This window comes from Oncorhynchus clarkii, chromosome 22 (assembly GCF_045791955.1).
Source record: "Oncorhynchus clarkii lewisi isolate Uvic-CL-2024 chromosome 22, UVic_Ocla_1.0, whole genome shotgun sequence".
In the NCBI taxonomy this organism is placed as follows: Eukaryota; Metazoa; Chordata; class Actinopteri; order Salmoniformes; family Salmonidae; genus Oncorhynchus; species Oncorhynchus clarkii.
In genome coordinates, this window is record NC_092168.1 from 33,041,139 (window position 1) to 33,054,563 (window position 13,425).

At 40.6% G+C, this 13,425-nt stretch overlaps 1 protein-coding gene across 24 annotated transcripts in view; it reads left to right on the plus strand.

Moving 5' to 3' along the window:
* The window catches only part of LOC139380804 (titin-like), a 178,849-nt gene that overhangs the window by 65,253 nt on the left and 100,171 nt on the right, over positions 1-13,425 (plus strand). For 18 of the 24 annotated variants that reach the window (XM_071123844.1, XM_071123847.1, XM_071123845.1 and 15 more), the window contains 17 exons: positions 520-573; positions 1,044-1,439; positions 1,570-1,842; positions 3,739-4,014; positions 4,608-4,747; positions 4,876-5,002; positions 5,128-5,394; positions 5,598-5,864; positions 6,041-6,304; positions 6,404-6,670; positions 6,796-7,062; positions 7,162-7,428; positions 7,543-7,949; positions 8,062-8,188; positions 8,663-8,805; positions 10,414-10,537; positions 13,119-13,385. In XM_071123844.1, the coding sequence (XP_070979945.1) occupies positions 520-573; positions 1,044-1,439; positions 1,570-1,842; positions 3,739-4,014; positions 4,608-4,747; positions 4,876-5,002; positions 5,128-5,394; positions 5,598-5,864; positions 6,041-6,304; positions 6,404-6,670; positions 6,796-7,062; positions 7,162-7,428; positions 7,543-7,949; positions 8,062-8,188; positions 8,663-8,805; positions 10,414-10,537; positions 13,119-13,385 (3,933 nt within the window). The remainder of the gene's footprint in view (positions 1-519; positions 574-1,043; positions 1,440-1,569; positions 1,843-3,738; positions 4,015-4,607; positions 4,748-4,875; positions 5,003-5,127; positions 5,395-5,597; positions 5,865-6,040; positions 6,305-6,403; positions 6,671-6,795; positions 7,063-7,161; positions 7,429-7,542; positions 7,950-8,061; positions 8,189-8,662; positions 8,806-10,413; positions 10,538-13,118; positions 13,386-13,425) is intronic. The other 6 variants (XM_071123864.1, XM_071123852.1, XM_071123853.1 and 3 more) reach the window with 1 other exon arrangement.

Below are 13,425 nucleotides of genomic sequence, written 5' to 3' on the forward strand. Positions count from 1 at the left end.
GGTGGCTCAGGAAGTGTCTCACCTGATCCATCCTCCATTCATCCATTAATCTATCTGTCCAGTTATCGTCGAGCTAGACATCCATCTTTCATTACCTCCATCCATGTCCATCTTTTTTGTCTCACGTCTTGTCCTCATTCTATGTAGACCAACCATGTCCATGTCCACACTGTGTTTTCCAACCATGTCCATCTTAATGTTTTCATCTTCTCATCTTAATGTCTACATTTTGTGCAGTCCAAGTATCAACGTCAGTCATTTTTGTCCACTGTCTAGCTGTACTAATATTTGTCTCCATTGTCTTGTACACATCCATTACAGCGTGTGTCAAGCATTTTTTCAATTCTCTATGTCCATGCCATCTTCTCATGTCCAATAATCTTGCCCTTGGTGCTTCATTTTGTATCCATTCATCTTTCCCATCTTTCACAGTTTTCTGTGTAATGTCCAACCATTTTGCCAGTTGTAGTCATATATTTGATTTCTTAATGAGAAAGTCATACAATTGTCTTTACTCAGATGGGAAACCAAAAGAGGATGCTGCCGGTAGAGGTAGAGGTAGAGGCATTCAAGGTGAGAATAAACAAAAACATGCATGTTGGTAATATGGGTGTGATAAAGATATAGAAACTTAAAGTGCTCAGAAATATCATGACTTTAACCTATATCCTTATATGGGTTTCCCCTTATAGGTGTTTGTAATCATACCTATCTTGTCTTATTTACTATGAAAACTATGTATTTTGTTTAAATGTTAAATGTGTTTGAATGTTTGAGTCCGTATATTACTTCCTTATAGTCCGTATAGTAGTGTTTTATTGTGTTGTTAACTTGCTTAATACTCTTCATCCTCTTTGGGAAATACGGTAATGCCACTTGTTTGTTGCCCTTGGCGACATGTCCAAGAGAGGTTTCTCTCTGAGGTTTTATGTTGACGTTCATGTACTGTAAAAATACAGTTCTTAAAAATGAAATAAAACAAAACGTCTTAGCAAAGGTAGTGTTGTTGAACTTATCATGCATTTACATTTTTCCAATTTCAGCTAAGCAAACCCCCTCACCTGGTGGTGGTCGGGGTAGAGGACTGAAGCCCGGTGCTGGAGGAGACAAACCCCCAGATGCTAATCCTTTTGGATTCCAGCTCAAAGCAGTTCCACTGAAGTTTACGAGACCACTCAAAGACATAGTGTTACAGGAGGCTGAATCAGTCGGTGCTTCTGCTACGTTTGAGTGCGAGGTTTCGCCTTCTACTGCAATTACTACATGGATGAAAGATGACGCCAACATAAGAGAGAGCCCAAAACACAAGTACTACTCGGATGGCAAAGATCGCAAACTGCTCATCATTGATGTGCAAGTTTCTGACACTGGAGAATATACTTGTGTTGCCAAGCTGGGCAACAAGGAAAAGACAACAACCGCCAAACTAATAGTAGAAGGTACTTATTCTAAGTCCATACATATTTGTTCTGTGTAACAAACTTCTTTACTTCTTTTCAACCTCTCTGATTACTTAAAGATAAGTCATATTTGATGTATGCTTTGGAATATGACTTTCTTTCCTCATAGAATTGCCTGTGAAGTGGGTAAAGACTCTGGAAGAGGATGGTATGTCGGTCCTCAAGAGTCAGCCTATGTACCTGACCTGTGAGTTGAACAAAGAGAGAGATGTGGTCTGGAAGAAGAGTGGTGTCCCTCTTAAAAACATCCCTGGAAAAGTGGCTATCAATGTCATTGGGATGCAGCATGCCATTACAATCCAGGACACAGGAGATGACGACGCTGGCATTTACGCTTGCGAGTGTGATGACATCAGGACTAAAACAGATGTCAAAATCATTGGTATGTACAGGAGAATATCTATATTTGTAACTAAACAAATGCACTAATCATTTTAGGAGCAATTCATTTAACCAATCTAAATAATGCATTACTAGCCTATTCATAAGCACGGGAAAAACATTGTGTAATTGCTACATAGCTTGACATACTTGACTCCCCTTTGGAAGCATACAGTGGCTTGCGAAAGTATTCACCCCCTTGGCATTTTTCCTATTTTGTTGCCTTACAACCTGGAATTAAAATAGATTTTTGGGGTTTGTATCATTTAATTTACACAACATGCACTTTGAGGATGCAAAATATTTTTTATTGTGAAACAAACAAGAAATAAGACAAAAAAAAGAACTTGAGTGTGCATTACTATTCACCCTCCCCCAAAGTCAATATTTGTAGAGCCACCTTTGGCAGCAATTACAGCTGCAAGTCTCTTTGGGTATGCCTCTATAAGCTTGGCACATCTAGCCACTGGGATCTTTGCCCATTCTTCAAGGCAAAACTGCTCCAGCTCCTTCAAGTTGGATGGGATCCGCTGGTGTACAGCATTTTTTAAGTCATACCACAGATTCTCAACTGGATTGAGGTCTGGGCCTTGACTAGGCCATTCCAAGACATTTAAATGTTTCCCCTTAAACCACTCGAGTGTTGCTTTAGCAGTATTCTTAGGGTTATTGTCCTGCTAGAAGGTGCCATCCATCATTCCTTCAATTCTGACCAGTTTCCCAGTCCCTGAGGATGAAAAACGTCCCCACAGCATGATGGTGTGGTGTTGGGGATGTTCTCGGGGTGATGAGTGGTGTTGGGTTTGCGCCAGACATTTTCCTTGATGGCCAAAAAGCTAAATTTTCATCTGACCAGTGCCACCTTCCATATGTTTGGGGAGTCTTCCACATGCCTTTTGGTGAACACCAAACATGTTTGCTTATGTTTTTCTTTAAGCAATGGCTTTTTTTCTGGACACTCTTCCGTAAAGCCCAGTTCTGTGGAGTGTACGGCTTAAAGTGGTCCTATGGACAGATACTCCAATCTCCGCTGCAGAGCTTTGCAGCTCCTTCGGGGTTGTCTTTGGTCTCAATGTTGCCTCTCTGATTAATGCCCTCCTTGCCTGGTCCGTGAGTTCCGGTGGGCGAACCTCTCTGGCAGGTTTGTTGTGGTGCCATATTCTTTCCATTTTTTAATAATGGATTTAATGGTACTCCGTGGGATGTTCAAAGTTTCAGATTTTTGTTTTAACCCGACCCTGATCTGTACTTCTCCACAACTTTGTCCCTGACCTGTTTGGAGAGCTCCTTGGTCTTCATGGTGCCACTTGCTTGGTGATGCCCCATGCTTAGTGGTGTTGCAGACTCTGGGGCCTTTTATATACATGTGTATATATACACTGAGATCATGTGACAGATCATATGACACTTAGATTGCACACAGGTGGACTTTATTTAAGTAATTATGTGACTTCTAAAGGTAATGTGTTGCACCAGATCTTATTTAGGGGCTTCATAGCAAAGGGGGTGAATACATATGCACGGACCACTTTTCCGTTTTTTATTTTTTTGAATTTTTTGAAACAAGTAATTTTTTTCCATTTCACTTCACCAATTTGGACTATTTTGTGTATGTCCATTACATGAAATCCAAATAAAAATCTTTTTAAATTACAGGTTGTAATGCAACATAATAGGAAAACCACCTCACTCTTTTCTGTGTGAGGGCTTTTGCCTCTTGCCAGGAGACCCCCATTTTACTCAGTTCCTGTGGATCGTCTCTAGTTGGTCTTTGACTTTCCCTGCTTTGTTTTTATATGTGGATTGTAGTCCTGTGCCTGTCTTCTCATGTTTGTTGTGTCTTGGCTACATGAAAAGGAGCCATTTTTTCAATATACATTTTTATTTTATTTTACAGAAATTATCAGAGACTGGTTGCAGAAACCATTGAGAGATCAGCATGTGAAACCCAAGGCCACTGCCACTTTCAAATGTGAGCTCTTCAAAGAAACCCCCAACTGGAAGTGGTTCCATGGCGACAAGGAGATTCCTAATGATCCCACTGACAAGACTGAGGTCAAGAAAGAAGGAAAACAACTGACTCTCATAGTTAAGAAAGTATCACCTGATGATATTGGGCAATATGCCATGGAGGTTGAAGGCCGCAGATACACAGCTAACCTGACTCTTGGAGGTTGGTTGCACATTCTATGTTATATTACTTGTATGTTATGTTACGGTCTGCAATTGCATGTTATGTTGTCCACTAACGCTATCTACATGATAGCCTTTGCCAGCAGCATACCACCCTGCATCCCACTGCTGGTTTGCTTCTGAAGCTAAGTAGGGTTGGTCCTGGATGGGAAACCAGATGCTGCTGGAAGTGGTGTTGGAGGGCACCCTTTCCTCTGGTGTAAAAAAAATAAATAATAATAAATCCCCCAGGGCAGTGATTGGGGAAATTGCCCTGTGTAGGGTGCTGTCTTTTGGATGGGATGTTAAACAGGTGTCCTAACTCTCTGTGGTCACTAAAGATCCCATGGCACTTATCGTAAGACTAGGGGTGTTAACCCCAATGTCCTGGCTAAATTCCCAATCTGTCACTCATACCATCTCGGTCACCTGATCATCCCGTTTACAATTGGCTCATTCATCTCCCCTGTAATTATACCCCAGGTCGTTGCTGTAAATGAGAATGTGTTCTCAGTCAACTTACCTGGTAAAATAAGGTTTTAAATCAAATAAACATGAAGTGAATCCTTTAAAATATTTTTGATACTTTTACAGAACGTGAAGCTCAGATCTTGAAGCCTCTCTCCAGTATGGAGGTTGTTGAGAAAGAGGAGGTTACGTTTGAAACTGAAATATCTGAAGAGGATGTGGCTGGAGAATGGAAACTTAAAGGGCAAGTCCTGCAAAGATCACCGGTAAGACATATAATTTGACTTTAATATATTTCTGGAGTCTAACCACAATGATTGGAAATATGTACCGTACATGTTGTTTAAATGTTGATGTATTTACACTTTTGTTCAAATTCTATTTACTTTTTTAGATGGTTGAAATCAAATCTGAGGGCCAGAAACGTTTCCTCACTCTGAAAAATGCTCAGCTTGACCAGTGTGGCGAAGTGTCTTATCAAGCTCTGAACGCTATCACGAGTGGGGTGCTCACAGTCACAGGTAAGAAAGTGTCAAAAATGAACAATATATACTGTCATATGCTGTATGTGTTTGTAAAGTCTCTGTGATCCAAAGGAAGATCGATAATGCGTCATTCATACTTAATCATTATTCATACCTCACAGAACTGGAAATGGACTTCACAGTCCCCTTGAAGGACGTGTCTGTACCTGAAAAGAAACAGGCTATGTTTGAGTGTACTATCACAAAGGATGTGCCTAAAGTCATGTGGTTAAAGGGGTCAGACATCCTGTCGACAGGCGATAAATATGACATTATTGATGATGGAAAGAAACATATATTGGTCATAAACAACAGTGAATTTGATGATGAGGGACAATACACTATTGAAGTCTTGGGCAAAAAGTCAACAGCCCAGTTGACTGTGGAGGGTAAGTACTGGCTGAAACGATTCTCAGTTAACTCTTCTGTTTTACATGGCGCTGAATCTTTGATCTGGCTTTGTGTTAGATATGAGCTGCTTTTAGTATGTTGTCATCTTAATTCTTTATTGATTCATTATCTTACTGGGCAACAAGACTGTTTATTGGGCAAAGACAGTAACACTGTTATGCACTCAACTAATATATTGTAGGTATGAGGCTCAAATTCATAACACCACTAAAGGACCAAACTGCCAAGGAAGGTCAAACAGCTCGGTTTGAGGTTGAGCTCTCTCATGAGAAGGTACCCCTGACATGGTACAAAAATGAAATCAAACTCCATGTGAGCAGGACCGTGCTCATCCATTTTGAAGGAAAGAAACACACCTTAGAAATCAAGGAGTTGACTCTAGATGATACCTGCCAGATTAAGGCAGAGGCTAAAGGAATTCCCTCAACGGCAAACTTGACGGTGCTAGGTAACCCCTACTCTGTACCTCTTTCTTTCATTCTCTTTGTCCTCTTTATGGCTCTTTGTTCATCTCTTGTTTTCTACATTGTTCTTCTATGCTATGCAACATGGAGAGAAGGCATCATTCGAGAGTGTTATTGTTATTTGATCTGCAGCAATTGATAAAACATTTTCCTGTTCCAGAGGGTGACGCATACTTCACAGTGAAGTTGCAGGATTACACCGCAGTCGAGAAGGACGAGGTCACTCTGGACTGTGAACTCAGCAAAGATGTCCCTGTGAGGTGGTACCATAATGAGACTGAAATTAAGGCCTCTAAGATGGTAACCATAAGGGCTGAGGGCAACAAAAGAACGTTGTCTATCAAGAAAGTGGAAGGAAAAGACAAGGGACAATACCTATGTGATTGTGATACGGACAAGACCATGGCAACCATTAGCATTGAAGGTAAGTCAATTCATTTTTACAATCATAAAATCTAATAGTAAAGATTGTTTTTGTTTTCTTGGTTCAAATAATTGCCCTCTTTCCCCTGTTCAATTGCAGCTCGTGATATCAAGGTATCTCGCCCAATGTATGGTGTTGAGCTCTTCGATGGCGAGACCGCTCGTTTTGAAGTGGAAATCTCTGAAGATGATGTCCATGGCCAGTGGAAACTGAAGGGAGAAACCCTTTCACCTTCCCCAGATATTGAAATCATTGAGGATGGTGCCAAGCACACTTTCACATTATACAACTGCAAGGTCTCCCAGACAGGAGAGGTTGGATTCACAGCTGCCAATGCTAAGTGTACAGCCAACCTGAAAGTGAAAGGTAAGATTTCTATTTCTGATCTATTTTCTCATTTCTACTCTGTATTCACCTTTTTTCACAATTGAAATAGTAGAACGACGGATATTCAATCTACTATAATATGTTGCCTATTGGTTTTATTCCAGAACTGCCACTGACCTTTATCACACCTTTGAGTGATGTGCAAGTTTATGAGAAAGATGAGGGAAGATTTGAGGTTGAGATTTCAAGACCAACCAAGACCTTCCGTTGGCTCAAGGGATCTCAGGAGTTGGAAAATGATGACAAGTTTGAGATTATCCATGAAGGAAAGATACACACTCTGGTGGTCAAAAAGGCTGCATATGAGGATGAAGCTAAATACATATTTGAGGCTGAGGACAAGAGGACCACAGGAAAACTAGTTATCCAAGGTAATTATTGAGATCATGGATGTTTTGAAAGAATCAAATAATAAATAAAGAAAATATTTGAGATTGTATTAATAAAATTGTGATTTTTTTTGTGATAAGGTATACGCCTTGAGTTTGTCAAGCCCATCAAGGATGTCACAGTGAAGGAGCGTGAAACAGCAGAGTTCAGTATTGAACTGTCACATGACAAAATCTCTGTCGTCTGGTACAAGAACGACGTCCGTCTGCACCCCAGCAAGGTTGTGCACATGTCAGACAATGGCAAAATGCACACCTTGACTTTCAAGCAGGTGTCCATTGATGACACATCCATGATCAAAGTAGAAGCCTTGGGCAAGAGCTCTGAGGCCATGCTCACTGTTCTTGGTAAGCTATTGATTGAACTGTGGTGTCATTTAGTTTGAGTCATTTAATTCACATAAAGCCTGCAGTTAAACATAACTTTACATTTCCTCATAATTTCCTCTTTGTACTTGACAGAGGGAGAACCTTACTTTGTCACAAAACTGCAAGACTACACTGCCGTTGAGAAGGACGAAGTGATGCTGGTTTGTGAACTTAGCAAGACCTCTGCTGAGGTGAAATGGTTCAAGGACGGCCAGGAGATCATGCCTAGCAAGAATCTGATCATTAAAACCGATGGAAAGAGGCGTTTGCTGACAGTGAAGAAAGCAGAGAAGGGCAACATTGGAGAGTACACTTGCGATTGTGGTTCTGATAAAACCACAGCCAGGCTGGACATTGAGGAGCGTGACATTAAGGTTGTTCGTCCACTGTACAGCGTGGAAGTGACAGAAACTGAAATCGCCAAGTTTGAGACTGAGATCTCTGCCGATGATGTCCACGGTCACTGGAAACTCAAAGGAGAGGCCCTTCATCAGTCTCCTGTAAGTGGTATTGACTGATTTATTTGATTTATTTGAAATAGCCCATGTGAACAAGACCATTTATTTGGTTGTATTATGTAGTGACTGATGTTTCTGTGATCTGTGTTTTCAGGACTGTGAGATTAAGGAGGAGGGTACAAAGCATGTCCTTATCCTGTACAACGTTCGCATGGATCAGGCCGGAGGTGTCGACTTCCAGGCTGCCAATGCTAAATCCAATGCTCAGCTCAGAGTTAAAGGTGAGAATCCTATGACACAACATACATACACACATTTTAATTTTGACTAAATATTATGGCTTTCCTCTGACAAGTAACTTTTTGTACGGCAAGTAGTACATTTTGGTAGTGCAAGTTGTACTCCACCATTTTGCTAGTTGACTGACGGCAAAAGATACTAAAGCTCAGCAAGGGAGAGCTGTTGTCCAATCAGGTGTTGTGGCTATTTTAGAAGCCTCATGCCTTATCTGGAGTGGGTGGTCAGTGGTTATGATTGGTAGAGCTACAACATTCACAGTGAGAAGACACTCTAAATGCAAATAACTAGGACAGTCCATGATAACCCGATTTTCCCTCTAGCCCTTAGTTGTCCTGGTAGTTTAGGGACCAAGGAGAATATGCCTGTTAAGAATTGGGATACAAATATGTCTGGTAAAAGAAGGACTTGTTTCTTATGAGTCAGTCAACTAACCATGTCTTCTCCTCGATCTGAAGCGCGGAGTATAGGGCTTATGCGGCCTCTCAAGGATGTTACTGTTACTGCCGGGGAGACCGCCACTTTCGACTGTGAACTTACTTATGAAGGAATCGTTGTAGAATGGTTCTTGGGAAGCACCAAGATGGAGCTAGGTGAAAGGGTAAGTACTGCAGAATTTACATTCACATAAACTGCTGTATAGCCATAAGCAGATATTCTTTATGAATTGATGTATGCAAATTCAACTAATACTTTATAATTGACTTTACAAATGTCAATAGTATTCAGCTCTTTGTTGGCTTTACAAATAATTTATATGACTACCTCAGTCATTACAATCACTTTAAGTAAATGTTTTCCACATCTTTAGAGCAAAGTGATAGGGTAAGTACAGTACAACTTGCATTCACATAAACTACACTATAATACTTTACAATACTTAATAATTGACTTTGTACCTGCACATGTCGTGGAGGCAGCTTCCATTTCTTCCTTTAAAATGCAACTAAATACCTACCAAGCTAAAGACCAAGATAGCTTTACATTTGTATTTGCTTAATCTGCTTAATGTCTATGTTTTGCATTAGTAGGTCATGTTTTGATGTATTGTGATTGTTTATCTATATTTTAATGTATTGTTGACAGTCTTTGTTTTGTTTCTACCTTAGGCGCATTGAGTGTGGGAAATGTGCTCTTCAAATGTTATGTTATTATAATATAAAACATATCTTCACAACCCACCTACCCCACCTACCTCAGTCATAATAATGAGAAGTGAAATAAAATACATATTTTTGTCACCAACATATTTTAAACATATAAGGACATCGACACTTCAGGTCATTGTGCAGCATTATCTGTGTCAAGATAACATTTGACTGTTCATTCCTGTGAGCATTGCTTGAGTTATTTTTAACAGCTTCAAGGGCTGGTGAGCCACCCAAGTGTTGGTGAGCGACTCAAGTGTTGGTGAGCCACCCAAGTGTTGTACTTTTGCTGTAATATTTAGTTTAAAATGTAAAATAGGTCATTAACAACGCCTTACATTTTTGTAATCAAGACAATTAATCAGGCTTTATCAATCTGTTTGACTGGCGTCCATGTGGTGTACTTAAAGCTGCTTTACGGGGAGCACGTGATGCAGCGGGGCTGAGCAGACGTTGACAAACCAAGCACTTCAAAGTTATTCTATATTTACCTAAATAACAACGTTGAAACAATATTCTAACATTGGCTGATAAATTGTCAAGTACTTACCTTCCCAAAGAGCCATGGACCTCCGACCGAGAGGCAAGAAGGACGACCAAAACGTTGTTGATTCCCAAGATAACGATAATGCTACAGATAGCAAGATTAGCATTAGCCCTCATAACTCAGACGACAGTTCCAGACTGTTGCTCTCAGCAGCATCTTGCGAGCCTGCCGACATGCTGGCTACTCTCCTCCGGGAAATTCAGGATGGTAACAGAGATCTTTCTCTGAAAATTAATAAGAAATCGGCTGAACTCCATTCTTCCATTGACGACCTGAAATCCTCCATGAATTATCTCCTTTTGAGAACGACTGAGGCAGAGTTGCGCATTAGCACACTTGAAGATACCATCGCTAGATGGAATGTTCTTAATTGGAAAATGCAAAAATAAAATATATATATATATATTTTTTAAAGCTGCTTTACTCTACAGATACAGGAGAAAGACTGCTGCCCTATGGGCCGTTCTGGCTCAGACAAGGCTTAGATACATATTAAACTGTTTCATTTCCTCAGGTGGTCACCAGAGCAGAAGGCAAAGGACACAGCCTAACTATCAGAAATGTCAAGCTGACAGAGGCTGGGGAAGTCAGGCTCACTGCAAAGGACTTCAAGACCCAGGCCAAACTCATTGTCAGGGGTAGGTTATATTTGTTAAATCATTATGGAGATTATCTGACATACCACTAGAGCTCCCTTGCTGAAACTGAGAGGTCCTTGTTATTAAACATGTTAGCACACATTTGTTTGTCTAGTTAAGCATGGCATGCAGATATTTTCAAATGGAAGAAGATCAACTACATAAGTGTGGGTGCAGTTCATTTATCTACAGTGCCTTCAGAAAGTATTCACACCCCTTGATTCTTTCAGCATTTTGTTCTGTTACTGTCACGTTGGCATGAAGGATCGGGAGACAGGCGCAGGAATGCGTAATAGTTTTTTTATTAAGCCCAAATTCCGAAGTGCCGTATAAAGGCACGGGGGCGAAGACCAAACAAACACGTAACAAAAACACAGGGTTGAAACCCAAACAAAAGAGCGAGGAGTACCTCGAATAAATACACATGCGCGCATGATGATTAACACACGGGACTACACCCGGAATCATCTGCGCAATCCACAAGGGCACGAAAGCCCAAAACACACAGCACAGATACTCAGACGCACCAACGGACATTGTAACAATAATTGACAAGACCATGGAAACCAAAGGGCACATATATACAAATACTAATCAGTGGGAATAGGGGACAGGTGTGCGTGATGAAAGTTCCGGAGGGATCCGTGACAGTTACAGACTGAATTTAAAATGTTTTAAATTGAGATGTTGTGTCACTGGCCTACACACAATACACCATAATGTCAAAGTGGAATTATATATTTTTTGAAAATCATTACAAATGAATTCAAAATGAAAAGCTGAAATGTCTTAAGTTAATAAGTATTCAACCCCTTTGTTATGGCAAGCCTAAATAAGTTCAGGAGTAAAAATGTGCTTAACAAGTCACATAATAAATTGCATGAACTCACTCTGTGTGCAATAATAGTGTAACATTCTTTTTTAATGACTACCGCATCTCTGTACCCCACCCATACAATTATCTGTAAGGTCCCTCACTTAAGCATTGAATTTCAAACACAGATTCAATCACAAAGACCAGGGAGGTTTTCCAATGTCTCGCAAAATATCAGGAATCAGGTAGGACCCAAGTGCAGACCTTGTCGAAGTTACAATGTTAATTGCAGCAAACAGAGGCAAAGGTACAAGGCGGCAGGCAGGGTCAGGTCAGGCAGAGTTCGGAAATCCAGATAGGGGCAGAGGTACCGGACGGCAGGCAGGCACAGGGGCAGGCAGAGTGGTCAGGCGAGTGGGTTCAGGGTCAGGACGCGCAAGGGTCACTAACCAGGAGGGCGAGAAATAGAGAGGCTGGGAAAAGACAGGAGCTGACAGGACAAAACGCTGGTAAGCTTGACAAACAAGACGAACTGGCACTGACAGACAGAAAACACGGGTATAAATACACAGGGGATAATGGGGAAGATGGGCGACACCTGGAGGGGGTGGAGACAAGCACAAGACAGGTGAACCAGATCAGGGCGTTATGCAAAGAAGGGGACCTATTGGTAAATGGGTCAAAATAAAAAAATCTGACATTGAATTACACTTTGGATGGTGTATCAATGCACCCAGTCACTATACAGATACAGGCGTCCTTCCTCACTCAGTTGCCGGAGAGGAAGGAAACCGCTCATGGATTTCACCATGAGGCCAATGGTGACTTTAAAACAGAGTTAAATGGCTGTGATAGGAGAAAATTTAAGTTGGATCAACAACATTGTAGTTACTCCACAATACTAACCTAAATGTCAGAGTGAAAAGAAGGAATCCTATACAGAATATAAATATTCCAAAACATGCAACAAGGCACTAAAGTGAAACTGCAAAAAATGTGGCAAAGAAATACACTTTATGTCCTGAATACAACGCGTTATGTTTGGGGCCAATCCAACACAACACATAACTGAGTACCACTCTTCATATTTTCAAGCATGGTGGTGGCTGCATCATGGTATGGGTATGCTTGTCATCAGCAAGGACTAGGGAGCTTTTCGGGATAAAAAGGAATATAGCTAAGCACAGGTAAAATCCTAGAGGAAAACCTGTCTCAGTCTGCTTTCCAACAGACACTGGGAGACAAATTCACCTTTCAGCAGGACAATAGCCTAAAACACAAGGCCAAATATACACTGGAGTTGCTTACCAAGATAACATTGAATGTTCCTGAGTGGCCTAGTTTCAGATCTGACTTAAATCGGCTTGAAAATCTATGGTAAGACTTGAAAATGGCTGTCTACCAATGATCAACCAACTTGACAGAGTTTGAGGATTTTTTTACAAATAATAATGTGCAAATAGTATACAATCGAGGTGTGCAAAGCTCTTAGAGACTTTCCCAGATCAAGGCCAAATGTGTGAATACTTATGTAAATGAGATAATTCTGTATTTTATTTTCAATACATTTGCAAAGAATTCTAAAAACATGTTTTCACTTTGTCATTATGGGGTATTGTGTGTAGATGGGTGAGAAAAACATATTTAATCCATTTTGAATTCAGTTTATAACACAACAATATGTGGAATAAGTAAAGGAGTATGAATACTTTCTGAGGGCACTGTATATCTATATTGCAACTAATATAATGGTCTCCTGCTTTACAGAGCCACCAGTTGAGTTTACCAAACCTCTGGAGGACCAGACAGTTGAGGAAGAGGCCACTGCTTCATTGGAGTGTGAAGTCTCCAGGGAGAACGCTGAGGTCAGGTGGTTCAGAGACACACAGGAGATCCGCAAAACTAAGAAATATGACCTTATTGTTGATGGCCGAAAGAGAAGACTCATCATTCATGGCTGTACTCTAGATGACTCAAAGACATATACATGTGATGCTAAAGAATTCAAAACCTCTGCTTTCCTGAATGTTGAACGTAAGTAAAATGATGCTTCAACAAAAGTAAATATTGCAAA